This window comes from Oreochromis niloticus, linkage group LG7, assembly GCF_001858045.2.
Source record: "Oreochromis niloticus isolate F11D_XX linkage group LG7, O_niloticus_UMD_NMBU, whole genome shotgun sequence".
In the NCBI taxonomy this organism is placed as follows: Eukaryota; Metazoa; Chordata; class Actinopteri; order Cichliformes; family Cichlidae; genus Oreochromis; species Oreochromis niloticus.
The window spans coordinates 16,601,463-16,621,269 of NC_031972.2; the positions used below are offsets into that span (position 1 = coordinate 16,601,463).

At 42.1% G+C, this 19,807-nt stretch overlaps 1 protein-coding gene across 5 annotated transcripts; it reads right to left on the reverse strand.

Moving 5' to 3' along the window:
• Positions 1 to 312: 312 nt before the first annotated feature.
• Positions 313 to 18,938, reverse strand: camsap1a (calmodulin regulated spectrin-associated protein 1a). Of its 5 annotated transcripts, none has more exons than XM_005456201.3 (20): positions 18,567 to 18,938; positions 17,867 to 18,069; positions 12,423 to 12,685; positions 11,586 to 11,747; positions 11,417 to 11,497; positions 9,517 to 9,576; positions 9,034 to 9,175; positions 8,660 to 8,799; positions 8,259 to 8,355; positions 7,971 to 8,097; positions 7,154 to 7,233; positions 6,968 to 7,052; positions 4,506 to 6,846; positions 4,285 to 4,421; positions 3,973 to 4,181; positions 3,720 to 3,782; positions 3,323 to 3,410; positions 3,119 to 3,237; positions 2,480 to 2,598; positions 313 to 1,819 (listed from the first exon to the last, which is right to left on the reverse strand). In XM_005456201.3, exons 2-20 carry the CDS (start codon positions 18,066 to 18,068, stop codon positions 1,529 to 1,531), a joined length of 4,806 nt encoding a protein of 1,601 aa, XP_005456258.1. In that variant the 5' UTR covers position 18,069; positions 18,567 to 18,938; the 3' UTR covers positions 313 to 1,528. The 5 variants fall into 5 exon arrangements, with proteins under 5 accessions (XP_005456258.1, XP_005456259.1, XP_005456260.1 ...); XM_005456202.3 differs by lacking the exon at positions 9,517 to 9,576 and adding an exon at positions 10,075 to 10,107 and having other exon boundaries at positions 18,567 to 18,937; XM_005456203.3 differs by lacking the exon at positions 9,517 to 9,576 and having other exon boundaries at positions 18,567 to 18,937.
• Between the last annotated feature and the right edge of the window lie 869 nt (positions 18,939 to 19,807).

Genomic DNA, 19,807 nt, shown 5'->3' on the forward strand with positions numbered 1-19,807 from the left:
TTTGCAGGTGATTTCAGGTGCTCCTATAAATGACTGAATCATGGGATGTACTTACTGGTGACCATAGCAAACAAGTCAAAGTTGTTCAGTGTTTTTCTAACTGGACTTAATTGTACTTCCTGATCATCAACCATAACTATTGCTCACTCTCCTGACCGTATGTCCTCCACAGATCTTCATTCTCTAGTTTTAACTGCCAGCTGCAGGTGCTGACTGTGTGGCATTTAGTAGTTCTTAGCAATCCATAAAAAGGACTTGTGCACCCCCCTCATTTAGTAAATACAGAGTGGAAAAAAGACACATTAAGGCAACTTTAGCAAGAAAATGTACCTAGCTGCATTTATTATATTTAATCAAAATAAATAAACATTCAATATAACACGGACAAGACTCAGCTCTGTATGCCTGTAACAGAACAAACCTCGAAATAGTGCCTGCTTTTTTTTTTTTTAGTAAACATAACTTGTACGCAACGTACAAAAAATACTGCTCAAAAACGTACAAAATGCAGCAAACAAATATCAAGTATTGTGCAGTTTTCCCAAACACTGTACCAGCTGCTGACATCAGTCACTGCAAGGAAATTACTAGTGTGGAGCGCCAGAAGCTGCATTAAAAACGAACATCTCGCCAACATCCAGCGAGTGGTTATATGTGAGAGGCAAACAGCTCAGTGGCATAGATCAGTCAATTTTGGTTCAGCGATGTGAGCTAATCAGTGATCTCAAAAGGCTCACATCGGAGGTGGAATATATGTTTAAATATGTGTGCGATTATTTCCGTAGGACGCCCTTGAGATGTGATTTAATGCAGTCTTTAAATTGCTTCAGGTTTGAGATAAATACCAGTACACGTTCCCTTAATGTAAAAACAACATTATTTTGTTTTCCACCGTAACAGCAGCACAAATACCCCCCCCGAAAAACCCCAAAACATTTGCTTGGTTGTCAGAAGATTTAAAGCATAATCAAGAGAGTAAACACATTCAGGGCCAAATGCAGAAGAACTGCATTCTGCTCTCCCCTCCCCCTAACACAAAGACTGACGCACTTCTCCAAACACACTAAATAGAAAAGAAGACTACCACTTACTAACATCCATTCCACACGGACATAAAAAAAAAGTCTGTTCGAAGCTCCCTCGTCATAAAAACACATACGAGTAGTAGAAGAATCCTCTGTATGCGCAGCCTGGATTAATCACAGCAGTCGGGTACTTCTTTGCCAAGCTGAAACAGTAAATGTTACAAGACACTGTCAGGTTCATCCCTGCGTGTCTACAGTTGCACTTGGTACCAGTAGATTCAGTAGTGGGGGTGCTACATAAAAAGAAGTGCCTAATTAAATGTAGGATATCCCCACAAATTAAAACCCTGCAGTGTGACATGCAGAAAAAAAGCTAATATAACAGAATGCAATACTTTTGAATATCTGAACCCTCTAATGACATGACAGTCGTCTCCACGCTTATTGGGTCCTGCCCAACAGTAGCAGATGGGACCAGAAATGGTTACAAATGTCCCCCTATCTCATTTTCTCCGTGCACTCCCTGGTCTCTTGACCTGCCACAGGTGATTGTGGATGGTCAGAGCGTCCACGCTGACCGACACAGTCTTGGCGGGGATGACAGTGAACTGCTTGCGGTCTGAGCTGTACTTGTAGAGCTTGTCGATCATCTTCCGGTTGATGATGCGCGGTCCTGTGCCTGAAAACTTGATGATCTCCTCAGTGTCCGGAGAGTACGAGTAAATGGCGCGGAACTGGCACCCGCCGTCACGGAAGAGGATGATCAGGTGATTGGACTCGCACTTTTCTAGCTCCTGAGAATTTAAAACAGAATTTTTGAATGTGGTAAAAAGTTAAAAGTACAATGCAAAAGTCTTCAGCTTCCATTCATTTCTTTGTAGTTTGCTGAAAACAGCTGCAGTGATTTATTGAAATGTGCAAACATACATGGTAATATAGTATATACATAGTCAATATTTGGTATGACCACCTGTTCCACTGTGTTTCATATATTGTTGCATGTCTTTCCTAACCTCCTCCACATATATTAACAATGATTTGAACATTGGGATGGTTTTCAGATACTGTTCATCTGCTGTAAGTAGTTTTTAAGGCCTGCTGCTTTTTCTTTTGTCCTCCACTTGCTGAGATAGAACTTTCCAGCTGATAGCTCTTTGGGAATCACCTTATTGTTGGAAAAATACTATTTTATGCCCAACAAATTGTGTTATCTTTGACATTACATTAACATTAAACTAATCTGAAATTGTGAGCTTGCAATTTAAAACAGGTTCTTAGCTAAGCTGTCTCTTATGTTAGAAAGTCTGGCTTCTTGAAAGGAAAATAGAAAGGAATGACGGGAGGCTCAAGACTTTTGCTAGTACTGTTCGAATAACACGTTAAAAAAAATTTACTATGATATATACAAAGTTCCCAGATAGCTTCATAGGTATTACTGCTGTGTGTTCACTGACCTCAAGAACAACGTTCTTCTGCACTTCATTAACCTTTCCGGCCAGGCAGCAGTGGGCGATGGCATTGATGATGATTGGCTTGTTGGACTTGGAGCTCGGCTCCTTGAAGAGTTTAGGACCTATAGCATATGAACCAAACCGAAAAGATCAGTAAATGACATACAGGTCTGTAACTGTTTAAGGAGTGGTTTAGGTTATAATAGAAAACAGGCCTAACTCCTTTCTTGAGTTACATGGGAATATCAATACTTTTCTCATATTTTTAAAGCAATTATAAAGCTAGAGTAAGGAGCCGATTAGCCTAGCATAGCTTAGCATCAAGACTGAAGGAGGGAGCAGATGCAGTGGCAAACTGCTGTTCAAGCTTGTAGCAAAGTTTGTGAAGTCATGGCTTGAGGTCCAGTGGATATTACAATCTGTGCTTAAGGCTAAGCTAACTGTTTGTTGGGTCTGGTTATACAGAAGAGCCATCAATCTTTTGACAGTCTCATTGACAAAAAGCATAAAAACACATTTATCTAAATGTCTCTTTCATTAGGAATGTGACAAAATAGAAAATTTGTTTTAGACCAATCTTTAAAAATAAATGTTGGCTTTGTGATGATGGAAATAAATCTTTTTTTCAGCATTTCTATTCACCGGTATACTCATTCGAAGTGATGGAAGAGGCTATGGAGCCATTCTCCCAGTCCCGTTCCATGTTCCTGCTGGAGGCCCTGCTTAGGGGGAATGACTCCATAGAGCACACAGATCCAGCCCTAAAAAAATGCACCAAAATCAAATTAGTGCAAAGACACACAACATGGACACAAATTTTCTCTGCTTTTACAGCCAAACTCTCACCTGTTTGACTCTGCCCCTCCAGAGATAACGCTGTCTGCGTCGGTCGCCAAAGAGAGCGTTGATCCTCGATGACTGCAGCTCAGATCGGCTGAAAATGGAGAGAGAAGGATTTAGTATCAGCTACTTTTCTTAGTCAAGAGCTGCTTGCACAGTTTCATGCCTGAACTACTGCACTTTCACAGCAATAATTAAAAAAAAGAACAATGCAGTTAAAAAAAAGCACATTGTAAGACCAAAGAGACACAATAAGCTGCACATAAGACATTAAAACAAGTGTGTCAAAGCCAATCAGAAGTGTCTGCTCTGAAAAAAGACTGACTGATCTTGCTATTCTGAAATCCACTCCTATTTTTATCAGCCGTGTCCACATCATGCAGAGCAGCTTAAGAAGGTTCACCTCCCCTGCAGCCTGCTGCAGAGTCCTGGGCTTTGATCAACATGGAAACCTTCAGAGAATTACCTGCACGACACACACGCACACACACACATACTCAGAGGACGACAACACGATCACGAGTGTATTAAATGCACAAGAGCCTCTTAGCTTTAATAACTGCATGTGCGCAAAGTGTTCCAAACAGACAGTAATGCAGACAGCATGAACGACTAGAAGAACACTTTCACTGCTTAAGTACTAGAGACACTCTTACGTGTAGCGGATCCTTTGGAGAGACTGCTGTACTCTTCACGGTGCAGCGATTTAGGCCTGTTCCTGCGGGCTTTGGTCCGTGGGCGAGGTTTGACTAGACCCTGCTCTTCCATCAGGGCTTGTTGCTTCCGCCTTAAGTATTCCTGCTTAATCAGCTCTCGCCGCGCCTTCTCTTCCTCCTTACGAATGCGATCCTCTTCAGCCTTTCGCCTTGAGCAAACAGAAGGAGAGTTAATACAGCAGTCAGATGCCCACCCGCGCCTTAGACCACTCCTTATCTTTTCTTAACATGTGATTTCATGTTCAAACTCACCGGGCCTCATCACGCTTGAGCTCGCTCTCAGCCTCTTGCTGAAGTTTGCGTAGTCTCGCCTCTTCGGCTTTGCGCTGCTGTTTGAGGAGGAAGGCAGCACGACGTTTCGCCATTTCGTCCTCTGCCTTTTCATCATCCTGGAAGATGAAAGAAAAGCCTCCAATATACCACAGTGCAATTAAAACACAGTACTACAAAATGTGTAAACATCTTCATCTCACCTTGAAGAAGAAGCCCAACACGTTCTTCTGCTCGCCTTCTGCCACGCAGTCTGGGGTGTCTACACTGCCATCCTCCAGTGGATCTTTGAGCTCTGACAAGTCGACTTCAATCAGCTGACCCTTGACCCTTGTGCTCTCCTCCCCACTGGCAACCTCCGTCCTTGACCTGACAGCTGCGTCCTCCTCCCGCTCTCCATCCTGTGACGGAGATTGAGTCGTACTGGAGATAACTGGTGGGTCTGGTGATTTGAGTTTGTCTGAGAGGCGCCCTGTTCCCTCTCCTGCGCTGTCTTGAACCCTGAAGGTGGTGTTTCTCTGAAGGCTTCTCTCAGTCCTAGAGCTCTCAGCAGTACTCTCCACCTCCTCCCCTTCAGCACATTCTGGAAGTTGGATGTTTGATTTTTTGACACTCTTGCTGTTTTCTTTACTCTGTTTCAGCTCTGAGGCTTTGCTGCGCTGGCTGGAGCTAAGCTTGGGAGGACGGCGAGTTGGTGCAGCACAGCCGCCACTGATATCTACAAAGTGAACTGCATAAGATCTGGAGTCTGAGGTAGAAGGTGTTTGTTGTGTTGGGTTTGTGTCAGGGGGTGTGCTTGGGCCTGGCGGCACCGAGTCTGGAGGGGAGGCCACGCTCTGCTTCATGAGCAGGTTTTGCTGTAATGAGAGCTGCATCATCTGCTGCTGAATAGAACTAATAGCTTCGTTGAGCAGCTCTATGGAACGGGAGCACTCATTTATATCAGGTTCAGCTCCGTTATCCTGGGAGAGAGCGTTTAATCTGTTGTCTGTGTTCATCGGTCCTTCCTCTCTTTGACCTCCTTTTGTCTGAACCTTTAGAGCATCAAGACAAGAATCATCTCTGCTGGTCTGGCTCTTCGCTTTATTCCTGTCAGCGGATGTTAGCTCCAAGGATTCCTTGGAGTGTTTGAGGGGTAAAGGAAGAGTGTCGCTGCGCCCGCCACCCTTCTTAACAATGTTCAAGAAAGCAGCTTTCCCAAGCTTTAATCTCTGCCTGGCTGAGACCGTCTCCATCTTTTTCTTCTGATATTCGATCGCACGTCTCTGCTCTTCCAGTTGCATGTGAAGTTGCAGTAGCTCTGAAGGCACAACTGGAGAACTAAGTGCCGTATTCTTCCCCATCACAGTGCTCGGTTCTTTACCCAGCAAACCCGAGGCGGAATCATTCCTCAGTTGCCAGGGAGGGCAGGGGGCGACATCAGAGCCATCAGGTGTTGTCTTTTGGGAGCTGCTGGTACTTGAGTATCCGTCACGGAGGCCAAGTTTGAGGAGTTTTCTCTCTGCAAAGCTGGTCATCTTGACACTGGCGCTGCCCGAAGCACTGCAGCTGCTCGCCCATGATATGGTACTAGGGCAAGGGCTAGAGCGCCCACTGCAATCTTCCTTATCCTCCCGCTCGCTCACCTTCATGTCTTCTCTGAGTTTGGCTGACTCGCCCTCTCCAAATTCTCCAAATTCAGCCGTGTCATCCTCTTCTGGGCACTTTCCCCTCCCTCCCTTCACCTCCTCTTTCATCAGCTCCATCTGATCTTCTTCCTCTTCATCCTCCTCCAGGTCTGCAATGTCAGAGTCAGAATCGGGCCCTGCCTCAGGCATGCAATCTGTGGAGAAAGAACTGTGCTGGTCTGGCTCGTCTGACAAGTGAAGGAAAAAGCCTTCAGATTGCTTCTTTCCAGGCTGAGAGTCGACTGCTGAATCCTCGATCAGTTGCCTGAGAGAGCTAGGAACTGATTCCACCACTTGCGTGGGTGTACAGGCGCTGGGGGATTTCCTCTGTGAGGTCCGCTGGACACTGGTGGTTGCATTTCTTGCATTTCCCATGCCTCTGCAGCGACTTTCACCGCTCTCCTCCTGCTTGTTCAGGCTGATGCTTTTCTCTTTGGCCATTTTAGGGATGGCGGGCAACAAAGGCTCCAGATAATAGCTGTCGCCTTGGCAGTCCAGAGTAAAAGGGCCCGCATCGAAACAGGGAGAACGAGAAGCATTACATACTTTTGAGGCAGGAGCTGCACTCTGCATTTCCAGCTCATCCTGCTCCATGTTGCTCCCGATTCGATGTCTAGAAAATACAGAAGGGTGGATAACGGCAACCAGTTCCTCCTCTTCTATTTCCTCTTCTTCATCCTCTATGCGCATGTGACTAAGCAGGCTTTGACCACTAAGTCTATGCTGAGACAGACCCGCACCCAGCATGTGTTTAGGAGTAATGCTCATTATGTTGGAGGCTAAGCTGTCTTTGCTAATGGAGCGAGCGAGACTGATACTGTCTGCATCATCCTCTGGGGCAAAATGCAGGGCATAGGGTGCAGGCTGGGATAAAGGCCTGGATGAGATAATAGTACAGAAGGAGGAAAATGAGTTAAGTGGGCTGAACAAAAGAATTTGTGATACTGATAGATTCTGCAACATGAAACTGAATAAACTGATTACTGTCCACCGCTCACCTCGCCCTTCTGTCTGGCCAGGCCATTTTGGAGCCCTGATGTTGCACATCTGGACCTATCAGAGAGTTAGGCCTATGCCTTATATCTGCACAAAGAATACACAATCCATGTTAGGAAAAAAATATATTTACTTCTTGACTTCAGGCAGAAATCTCAGCTCAGAACACAGATGATTTTTTTTTTTACCTGAAGTGGTCTCCTCAACCATTTTCTGTTGTCTCTGTCTCAGAGGCAGCAGAGATGGGCTTGTGGAGCTTGATTTAGTGCTGCATGAGAGAGAGAGAGATATTAGTTGTGTAAATTATTATTGTATATCTATATTATTGTATAAATTAATAACCCCTAATTTACTAAGTAAGACACCATTGCTTAAATATTTAGTGCAGAGGCATTTAAAACGCTACCGCAGAGACACAAAAGAGAGACACCGCACAACGAATCATCCCACAGATCTTCATTTAGGAGAACAGCCAAGATGATGCTTGTCTGGGTCCTGCCTCCAAAGACCCAATCAAAAGCTACACTGGGAAATATAAAAGCCAATCGTTTTGCTTAAATGATCTGGTGCAATAAACCCAAGACCTCAATCATGTCAGTAGTTTAGCCCTAATGTTGTATAATTTTATATGTGCGTAACTTTTAAAACATCAGTTAATTTTGTTTTGTTTTTACTCTTAGGGAAAAGACAGCCAAACTCTTTTTTTCTGGACTAGTGACTCAATAGATGTTATTTTTAATGTTTATGCTGAGCTCGTTTAGATAATGCTTTAAAATTACCGCCCAAATAAGTGCCCATTAGCATTGCCTGCTCAGTTTATATTTGTGTCAAACTAATGCATAAATTCTGAGAATGTATACAACACTTCCCTGTGAAAATCTGTGTTTTACTTTAGGTTTTATATTATAGGCACACAAATGTGCAAGTGGACAAATAGAGATAGAAAACAGAACAGTAATAAACCGGTCAGTGCGTCTGAAACTGAGAAAAATGACTACATGATACCTGAGGTCAGGGCTTGTGGGTGTGGCTAGGGTGTCAGCAGAGTGCGATGATGTCAGGAAACTTCGTGTAGTGATGTTGGAGATGGGTACATAGGATCGAGAAGTTTTAGGCTGCAGCAGCAGTCTCACTGTGGAAATAGAAGAATGGCACGTTTTCATAACAGCCACTAACATTTCAGTAAATAAAAATATATATATATTCATCAAATCAATCTGTGTACATGTAGCGACTGTGCTTTTTGTGGTATTCAATCAAAACCGATGGATGAAGGCAGAAAGTGTGCAATACCATCTCTGACTTCCTGAAGATCCCGGGGTTGAACAAAGTCTGGCTTCACACTCTCAAACCACCAAAACAGCTCGGCAATGAAGACCATCACATTATTCTGTAAGACATCAAAAACTGACGATATCAGGAAGAAAAGCAAGACATGACAAAAAAGCAGCATAGCACAGGATCAAGGCACACTGGGCCTTCTTTGGATTTAATCCATCGCTTAAAGCAATTCACTATCAGGTTGTGAGACCGAGGGCAAGAGGAGCAGGACCACAAGGAGAAATCCATAAAACACGTCTTTTGTTGAGGTATAATAGTTAGGCAGTTAAATTTAACGTTGGCTACTTTTACTCAGAAATAAATGTACAGTGATTTAATGTAACTATAAAAGCGTTTTATATTTCCAAGCTCACCTTTAGTACCGGTGGGGAGTACAGCAGGTCTTCAGGCTTCAGATAGAAGCATTTGTTCAAATACTCGTTTGAAAACTCCCTCAGTAGTTGGATATTGTAAACACTTTCACCGATAGAGGGAACCTCCTTCAGACAGATATCTGCACAGAACAGGACAACGCTATCAGGCTTACTCTGTACTCTTAAACCTTTTAAATTCATAGATACTGCTCCTTTTGCTTCACAGTCATATTGCTCTTTTATTCACCTCTTGGTGAAACTATCCTGAATTATATAACATTAGGAGACAGAACTTTAGGTTCCTGCTAGAAAATTGACAGCTATAGTATGTGCTATACGTTTTGAGTGGCTTGAGTAGAACTGTGTTACAGTACCTTCAAGTCTAACGAGTTCTGGGCAATAAAAGTGGATCACAGCCAGCAGAGCTGTGCCATCACACACGTCCTTCAACAGGTCGTCCAACAAGGGAAAGTGCTGGAGCGTCCGCCCTGATAGGTGATCTCTGCGGTAACGCACCTACACACCAAGAGAAGGCCTAGGATTACACAGTGTGCACACATTTTTCTAATGAGTCACTGAATCACACACTCACTTGTCACATAAACAAAACATCTCACACGCTGTTAACTAATCTCTGCTTCTCGTCACCACTAACTGGGGTCTAGGGCTTCTCGGCTCTGACATGTCATGTGGTGCATGTGTGTCTTCACTCGTATAAATCGGAAAGGGTGCTAATGATTCTCAGATAAAATATTTAAGCTAAGCATATCACAGATTAGTAGTTTGTGGATGTGCAAGGGAAAAAGCAATAAACTTCACAATGACGTAACGAAAGGGGTTAATGATGAATACTTTACCACACGAGAAAACTCCACAGGTTCCAGTAAGCAATGAGCCAGAGCATGCAAGATATCAGGCTGGTGAGGGGAGAAAGAAATGATATTGGGAGGAAGTTAATGGTGAAATGAAAGAAGCCATGAGCCATTCTAACACTGGGTGGTACATGTACAGCTTTAAAGTGATGATGTGTTTGAAGTGCCCCGCGGTTACTACAGAAAAACAACTAAAGTAAAGCCGTGCAAACTTGGAATGGATGTTTTGGGAGGAGGAAGTTGAGGACTGAATGAGCTCAGCTGAATATTAAAGGACATCAAAAAGGATTTGAACGTAAAAGCAAACGAGCATGGTGATGTTCCTTCCTTTGCCACTAAGGGGCACTGTGTCATCCTCCTTATACACCTTACTGCATTTATATAACATCCATAAATATATTCTTTTCTTCCTTCATCCTGTTAGTCTAGTTTTTCGCAGCTTTCCATTCCGTTCTCCTTCTGATGCACACACATACACAACCTCACACACCTCCAGTAGACACATTGACATTCATACAGGTGATTGCAAGCAGTGGCACTTACAGGTACAAGCTTCCAGTACCATTTGGAGGGAGACTAGTATCCAAGAGGCACAAGAGGGAGTTAATTTGGGAGGGAGACACAAAGAGGAAGAGCAACAGACAAGTAAAGGGTCAGACACAGCCAGAAGGAATCGAGTCTTCTCCTGATTGGAAGGAGGCAGATCTGGTCTTAAAGATAACTGGAAAGGGTTCAAATGAAAGCATCAGCAATATCTATTTATTCAGGAATCAGGGGGGAGCAACTGAACTGACACATAGCTCAAAAGACACACTGTGCTACTAATGATGCAGCTAGTTAATGCAAGCGTCAATGCAGTGGCAACTGTCTGCACATCTGTTGATATGTTGAAAACACTAACTACCAAAAGCTTACTCAGCACAAACTTAATGATGACAGACAAAATTTGAAAAAAAAAAAATCCCTATGTTAAAAATATAATGCATTAGAAACTGGTTCCTCATGAAGAATCCCACAGCTTAATCATCCTAAAGCCCTCAAATAATGGGGACAGTAGTTTAAAAATATAAAGCATGATATATTCTTTAAGCATGAGGTGAATAAAATGTTTGAATATCAAATAAAAAAAAATGTTTGAATATCTGGTCACAAGTTTATAAGACAATGTCAGTAGAAGATAGAACTGATTACTTGACAATTAATATGCCTTTTAAGGACAAGATGCACACATGTAGGACATTAGACAAAGGCAAGAACATCACTTAAGACAGACTGTTTTCAAGACAGGGGAAGCTACACTCTCTGAACACTTTGTTATGTGCACGTTGCTCATACTCAGACTCCCTTTTGCCTTCAGCACTCCCTTCACTCTGCGTAGAAGAGGGACACATTCATCAGAGATTTTAGTCCATATTTACATGATAATATCATGCACTTGCACATCCATGATGTAATAGATCAGCAATAATGCTGAGGCAGAGTTTAAACAACTTCTGAATGTCATAGCAGAAAAATAAGGCTCATCAGACCAGGCAATCTACTATTGTTCAATTCTGATGTGCCTGTTTGAATTATAACTTCCATTTCCTGGTCTTAGCTGACAGGAGTGGCACCCGGTGTGGTCTTCTGCTGCTTTAGCTCATCTGCAAGGGTGTTTGCACCCTACTTTCTGCATTCAGAGACACTCTTCTGCATACCTTGGTTGTAGGGAGTAGTTATTGGAGTTACTGCTGCATTCATATCAACTGCAAGCAGTCTGGCCTTTCCCCAAGCAACTGAACATGTGTACCAAACAAAGTAGCCAGTGCGTGTATTTTTCTGAAACTTGTTTTTAAAGGGTGCTATATAAATAAAGTTATTATTGTTGTTATTATATTATCATTACCTTCTGGTGACTGGGTGACTCAAGAAGATGTTGCTTCATTTTACACTCTTTTTCTGTGATCTCCCTCAACTTTATGTTCACCTAAAACACCAAGGAATACAGCATGTTAGCACAGACAGATGAACACACAAATCCAACTGTCATAACAATAACACTGTTTAATTGTTACCTTGTTGATCCAAAACAACATTGCATCTTCCAGGTCATAAGGAAGCTCCTTTGAGGCACTGAAGGTTGAAAAGCGCTTGACACTGGACACCACCTTCTCTATGCTGATCATCTCCACCGTATAGGCCATCATCAAGGAATCAATGAGGTGGATGTGGGCGCTCTGGGAGAACAGATAAAGAGCTGTCTTTGAATCTATCGTTAGATACATAGCATTTGAGAAGGCTTAGGCGGAAATTACTTTTCCTGCCCCCCTACTGTGATAATCCAACATTCATGAAGTCTTTCTATGTATTAAATATTTGAGAATCACAGATTTACTTTAGTATAGTAGTAATGGTATAATGGTAATGGTATAATATTGTTTTTATATAATAATCATTCCCTTTTTATGTGTTGTTTTTGCACTTAGAGTACATTTTCAGGATTATGGAAATCATCAAGAGAAAATTGAAAATTCATGAAAAACTTTTTGATCCATTTTGCCTGATGAATATTTCTGTTACATTGGTGCATTATTTATTCCAACACTACTAGCTCACATTTGGCTCTGGAAAGTCATATTAGCTTGTTAACAGATGGTAAGTGTGGGTTGCCAGGTTACTGGGTTATACTACTGCAGAGGGATACTAACCACAATGGGAAAAAAAACTAAGAGATTTTTGGGGAGGTGTGTAAATCAGTGAAATGAAAGCAAATTAAATATTTGTTATTTTGTCACTGTTACAACTGCTACACACTAATCACAGAATCTGGCATTGGGAGGTTGCTGAAACGTGACTCATCTTTCAGAAAACTGAGTCTGCTTTTTCTGACAACCTAGAAAGCCACATTTTACCATTTTGATGGGAGAGGCGCTGAGATCCAGATCAGAAACTGGTGTGTTGTCGGTCTCCAGGACATAGATGCCTTTTCTCGACAGAGCCTGGATGACAGACTGGTGGTTTTGGAGTGAGGCGGCCTGCTCGGCGTGAAGGATGAGCCCGCACACACGACAGTAGAGCTCTCCAGACTGCAGCATGCGGATGATGGGGGGTTTGATGTGTTCCTGCTCATACTGGTCTGTGTAGAAGGGGTCCCGCAGGTCTGCAGGAACATGATCTGGGGAAAGGATTGATGGCAAACAAAATGCTTTCAAAATGAGAGCCACAATGTGAGCAGCAAGTTTTTTTTTTACCTATCAAAGTCGTATAAAGGTACAAATCACGCTTTACAACCACACACACAAACTATTTTTATACAACACGTGTCCAACCAATGCCTTGCCGTGTTATGTAACAGAGAAGCTCCTAGTACACAGGCTTTAAAGGGTATTAGACCGTCTAAGAAGAAACCAGTGCATGAGGAGAGCACTCAAAGTCAGTGGTTAAACAGCACTTGGACCTGAAGCTTTAAGCCACTGACCCAACAGGACTTAGTGGTGATGGTTAAGCTGATGGTGTCGTCCCAGCCAGTCTAGCATTCTCCAGCTCCTGGACACAGACATGCCAAAGCTATTTTTATGTCTTGGACATGTTAATCCAGGAGTTAGGGCCCGAAGCATTCACAAATTTTCTGTGTGTTGAAACTCTGTTGTTTCTTGTCAACACCCCCCCCCCCTCAAAGCCATCTGATAATGAATATCATAAACATACAAGCTAATGTAAAACTGACCTGAACTTGTAGTGGATTTAGTATTTTAGTAGTTCTGTCCATCATGGAGGGGTATGAGTGGGTGTGTACTGCTCTAAACAAAGTGTATAATTGGATAATTTACTTCTGTGATAAGTCAGTAAATCGATAGCAGGCAAAGTGGTATCTATTTTAAGATAAAAACTGAAGCCAGAAGGTGCTTAGTGTAGGTTAACGTAAAAGTGGATGGAGGGGGAAGCAGTAAATCTGTGTCTACAGCACCTCTTAGCTCAGCTATTACTACATTACATCTTGTTTGAATAACCACAGAAATGAAGGAATGTTGGCAAGCTAATGATGAGGTCTCTAGGAGTATCTTTGTGGGACCTAGCTCTTTTTTTAACTTTGAAGAGCTAGGTTTGTTTGTTTGCCCCTGTGCACAGTCTTTTTGCAAGGGTAAGCTAACTGCTTCTGGCTCCAGCTTCAGAGATGATGTGCATACAAGAGAATAATATTGATCTTTGCATCTAACTCAGCAGAAAATGAACAAGTGTATCGCTCCAAAATGTCAAATTATCTCTCTGACAGTACAGCAAACCTCGTAGCCAGACAGTGCTTCCTTGCACATCTTTGTCTTGTTAAAATATTGTAATGTCCACATACACAGATATGCCTAAAATGTACTGCTTTTAACTGCCATTATCTATGGTTTCTCTATCAAATGACTGGTTTAGACTAGCAATTACACCCTGCCAGGCTTCTTGAGGGACTGTTTGTTTCTAAGTCAAACATCTCCAGAACTGTGCGATGACAGTGATGAATAAAAGTGTGAGAAGAGAAGATAAGCAGCTATATTTGCATCAGTTAACAAAAACACGTGTTCTCATTTTGCTTCACATTAGGGATGATGCTGACTGTGATGTAACAGACAAACATCCATCAGTGGAAAACGCACACACAGCAGGCTCGGTACTACATCTAACTGCGAAGACCTCAGCTGTGTCTTTTACGACAGACTGCTTGCTTGGCTCGGTCCACATACAGGATCTATCGCACGCTTCGCTGATGTAGCGCTGCCATATGTGAATGAGAATTCCAGATCATGTGAGAAAATGCACCCCTGCATGTCTGAGCTCCTCTGCTTTGTTTTCCTCTTACAAATACCCTCACTTCCTCACTCTCAGCTGTCCCAGAATGGTTCCTCTTCCTCCATGGTTGCTGTGGTGATGGAGAGGCCGGAGGCGGGGGCTGGGATGCTGTCCCGGCTCCTGCTCAGTGAATCGATTTATGGACCTTGACATCAGGAGATGTGTGCATGTGTATGTGTGTGTGCAGCAATAAATTTGAAAGGAGAGGTTCTCCTCCATAATCCTAGTTGTTAATACTGCGTAGATATTTATCGTCTATCTGATCCAGGCCTTAAACCCAGCCCAGTGTGCATGTATAAGTCTTTGTTCTTATTCTTTCAAGCACAAAGGTTAGACTGACCAGCAGAAATCCTGCTGACAGTTAAGGCAGAGCTATCAGACTCTGGGCTCTGCAGGGGTATGCAACATTTCTCTCCAATAAGACAGCTCAATGAACAGTCCTCCTGAAGACAGCGTGTTGGGCAAACATAGCCTGTAAGTCAATAAGCCAATCCCACCTGAAAGCATGGCAAAGCACACAGAACTGAAAAGGTGGGCACCAATTTTCCAGGTCCTTTATTTTAATTTTAAGCATTTATTATTGTGCATGAGAGATCACTAATACAGCCATCCATCCATGTATCGTTTTCTAACTGCTTATCCAACTGAAATCACAGGTGAGCTGGAGTCTATCCCAACTGACACTGGGCAAAGGGTAGGATACACCCTGAACAGGTGGCCAGTCCATCCCAGGGTGAACAAAGAAGCACAGGCAACCATTCTTGCTACCATCCAAGTATGAATACAGATATGCCAAGTAACCAAACAAAAACACAAACAAAAACAAAACTTTGCCTCTAAACTTTGGGAGGAAAACAGAGCACTTATAGAAAACCCATGTAGGCTTATTGAGGGCAAACAAACTGAGAGCGAGACCTCAGCAGGTTCGAACTGGAAACCTTCGAGCTGAAAGGTGACAGCACTAACTACGCCCCAGGAGAATCTCAGCACTTCCACATCTACCTAAATATCCGACTATTCCAATATCTGTTCATTCAAACGGCATTCAGTTTCCATTTCAAAACTCTTTTTTTTTTTTATCAAGTAAAGCACAGAACAAAACATCTATGGACTGTACTGATCTGTACAGTGGGTGACAGAGCACTTAAGCATTATGTGGGAGAAAATATAATAGCAATATCCCTGACCTTTAGAGCCCACTATTGTACAAATTATACAACATAAGACTGTTGACTCCAACTGTTAAACACTATTAAAACTGTACATAAAAAATAATTATGTAGTTTGAAAACGACACACTTTTACTATCTGTTTATCTGTTTCTTCTTTGAAACTGTTTCCAATGCAGGAACGTTCAGTGTTTCTCCACAGGCCATTAATAAACATGTCATGAGTCTAAACAAACGGGCTGTGTTGTTCAGAGACACAGGCCTTCAGGTCCAATCCCATTAAACACTTAATCATGTGACTGCTGTGCTGACTTTCACAACAGACAACACGGTCCTCCCGGCACTGCTGTGTCGGTGTGTTTGTCAGTTTGCACTCTAATAGGAGTTCTGATAGTGTGGTTCAGTCTTCCACACTTATCTCCAGATGAACATTTTTTTTAAATGCTGCACGATACCCGAGTATTGCTACGCACCCATCTGTTTATGACCACAGCGTACCCATCTTCTGATGGTTGCTTCCAGAAGACACTTGTTCTTAAACATAACAATAAGCTCACTTTACTCAAATGGCCTCCACAGCCGCTAGATCTCAATTTAATAGAGCGCCTTTGGGATGTAGTGGAACAGGAGATTCAAATCGTGGACGTGCTGCTGGCAAAGCAATTGCATGATGTCAATATTAGCCAAAATCTGAGTAATGTTTGTGGAATCTATGCTATAAAGAAATAAGACAGGGTCCAACAACAATCAGGTATACCTATTGAAGTGTTCAATTTATCATTTAGGCATTTTAAAGGAAAAATGCCAAACATTTACCATTTCCTGCTTAATTATTCTCTCAGTTGCTTCTTTGTCAAAGTGATAATTGCTAGCTGCACACCACATTAAGCTAAGCAGGAACAAAAACTGACTGTCATGATAAGCGCTACATGATGGTGACAGCTGCGAATAAATGGCGGCGACAGTATACCTCATCATTTTCCTTAGTACCTAAATAGTTGTGATAGCTTAATAAACTGAGGATTGCCATGTCATATAGTATTGCTATTATCTGCATAGACTTTTATATCAATGTCTGCATAAAACAGGACACCAGAGTCCCTGGCATACATCAGGAAGAGCCAATGAGATTACGGGAAGCAGGAAGCTTGCTGAGGTAATGGTGATGGTTTGGAGTTTATTATGGACATCTTATCTCTGCCCCGAACAAACACAGTGTTGAGTAACACAAACACCAAGCTCTAGTCTACACAACAAGAGCATACAATATTTAGCGCATTCATGGTAAAACACTAAAATGCTCCATCTGTTCATGTGAGAGCGCTCATGCTGACATGACTGATGGAAGATGACAGTTATATTGTCATCTGAAAAATACAATGATTCCCAGTGTGTTGATTGGAGCAGAATTTAGCATTCGGTTTCATTTCTATGGTATTATAAGCCCCCATTTTCGGTTTTAGTTCCCATGTCAGCGTCAATTTCCTGAGTCATCCACAGGAATGGATACACTTTAATTGCAACTGCTTGACTCATAAAGTGGATATGAGAACAATGAGTTTTCCGTTCCTAAATGACTGCCTCCGGATCAACTTCCAAATGCATTATTGCTACTGATAAAACAAAAACTGAGACTTGCAGAGCACAGCTGACCTCCTGATCATACTCCTGATAGATCTGCCAGTGCGTGGCATAAAAACCCACATTCAAAGAGTGATTTCCAGACATTTGCAGTACTTACAGCCTGCCTATGTAGAGCAATCATTTTTAATATTTTAACAGACCTCATCAGAGCTGACAAAGCCAGTGACCTGTGCATGAAAGACTCATCACGAGATGTCAGCCCAAGGATTCACTTGCAGAAATGACGTTCTGGAGTGCTGCTATGTTGTCGTGGTATGAAAAGTTAATTCTCATAAAATACATTTGCAATTGTGGTGGTCGAAAATCAACACTTACAAAATAGCATAGTGGATTTATAAGTAGACTGAAGTCTCAATCTGCATAAACAAAGGACTGGTAACTGGAAACTTGAAAGCTAACGTCAACATAGCCTGATGTTTTCTGTTATTCTGACTGTTTAATAACACTGTTATGAATCAATAATGTTTAAACTGAAAAGGTCACAAATTTAAATTTATTAAAATTGTCATTAGTGTCATAGTAGCATCTGTATAACTACACACAACTCAGATATGATTCTAAACATGGACCTTTTGTTGGGTATATACCTTTCTCTCTTTCTACTACTAGGACAAAATGCACAATAAAATATTCATCCATACAAAAAGATATGAATCCTCTTGCATTCTTGACATTCAGGAAGGTCTCAGCAGCGCAAGAGAAAGTCTTACCTGTACCATAGGCTTTGGCAAACAACCAGCGGAGATTTGCGTCTATTTTGGCTCTTGCAGAGTCGTACAGCTCCAGCGGTACAACCTGAGCCTCCATCACCCCTCCTCCACCACCACCACCACCACCACCATCATCATCTGCTGTTGCTGCCGCTGCTCTCCTCCAGGTGCTGTCCCTGCCAGCACTCACCTCCACATCCATCCTGAACATAGAGACACACGGGCATTACTTCTTCTCATGAAGCCAACACCATTACATCATCGATTTCAGGACAACAACCGGGGCCCAGCTCACTGACAGCAACGGCTCCGTTAACATGAAATTCACAAAGACTCACCTCGTCTGACCTGCAGGTGCTGTAGTCGCCTCTGCTGCCAGTCAGCACGACCATTTATATGAGCCCAAAACACCTTCTATATGTATGCTATTTATCTGATTATCAGCTAATAATGTCTTAGACTGAAGTAACTATAGGGCACTTCGGGGCATAAATGATAGCTCTTTGTTCTTTTAGAATTAGCTTCAAAAATGAAACCAAAAAGAATATTTTTTTTAGTAAATGACAGCTGGTTCTTGTGAGTCCAGCTGAACAGAATGACCCAATATTAACCTAGCACCGCTACGTCCACTGTATCAGTGGCAGGTTAGCTAGCGTTGCAACATTTAACAGCAATAATATAACATGTAGCAAAGACTCACCTCTAAGAGCACATTAGGATCCTCTCCGCAGCTTTGTATTTGAGATGGATGTATTGTTAAAACGCCGACATGCTGGCCTGGCTTCAGCTAACGCTGAAATAACAGACTCCTCCCTGCCCAGCGACACAAATCTCCGGCCTCTCAGGATAAAGCTTCGCCTGGCGGCTGATGGTCGTTAATCCAATAATAATAATAATAACAGTAATAATAAAAATTCCGATTGGCAACCACCCCAGAAGTCTGCTTTCGAGGGAATCATTAATGTCAAATAGCTGGCTCTTTCATACTGAGGCTGTCATCGTCTCTGACGGAGGACTGGCGATTCTAACGGTGCACGAGCAACCCTGTTGTAGGAGCCTGTCTCTATGGGGACGGGTGTTACCGCCAGTTACATATAGCCACCTGGTGAGGGCGCTGTAGCGCTATTAAAATAAAATAAAAACAATCAAAAACAGCTGTGAAGATTAATAAAAGATAAGAAAAAAATCAGGAACAAATTAACGTAATAAAAAAAGTAAAACCTAAAACATAAGATTGTTGCATTAGGCAATCATTTAGAACTAAATAATTAAAACTAAAAGTTAAAACTAATAAGACTAAATATAATTAATAAAGCAATTATTTGCTTGATTTAATTTCCTATTGGATATTATTGTTATATTTGTTTTAAACAGACAAAAAAAGTTCATAACTACAAGTAATGTTATTTATTGTTTTATTTATTTATTGTATCCACTGTAGAAATGAGCATGTGTGAGAGTCAGCACACAGAGCTGGGTGGTGCTGGGGAAAGACTTATAAGGCACAGTAAAACAGTAGAGATGGCAGCCATCCCAAACTCACAGAACAGGGAAAGCAGTCAATGTGATCTTGTGCAGGAGAATCTCCATGCACAGAATGAAACTGATGCTTAAATTTCTCTTCCATAAAACATTGTATAATAAACCTTTTTTTTTTTTGCTCTGGAGAAAAATCTGTTTATTCTAAAATATGTTTTGAAATCTTTTTCTTTAATTGCTCTTTTTACCTAAAATGGTGCAAAGAAGTACATGAAATGACTGCATTTGGTGGCTCACACATCAGTTTTCACCGCCATGATGTATGTCATGTAAAAGTAGTGAAAGAAATACAATCTGCCTAGGTGAAGCCAGTGCGGCTGAAACTTCACACAGTCAGCGAGTAAAGCCAGCCTCCAGTAAGCAAAGGGATTAAATGTGGCTTTGTCACAAGTGTGCTGCTTT

What these genes read in the sequence shown, in the direction of transcription:
- camsap1a (XM_005456201.3), bottom strand. Translation starts at nt 18,068, where the DNA reads ATGGATGTGGAGGTGAGTGCTGGCAGGGACAGCACCTGGAGGAGAGCA. An exon ending in GCGCCTCTCCCATCAAAATG is followed by an intron (nt 11,748 to 12,422) that starts GTAAAATGTGGC and finishes CTGTTCTCCCAG; the next exon opens with AGCGCCCACATCCACCTCAT. An exon ending in GGTTGAGGAGACCACTTCAG is followed by an intron (nt 7,053 to 7,153) that starts GTAAAAAAAAAA and finishes TTCTTTGTGCAG; the next exon opens with ATATAAGGCATAGGCCTAAC.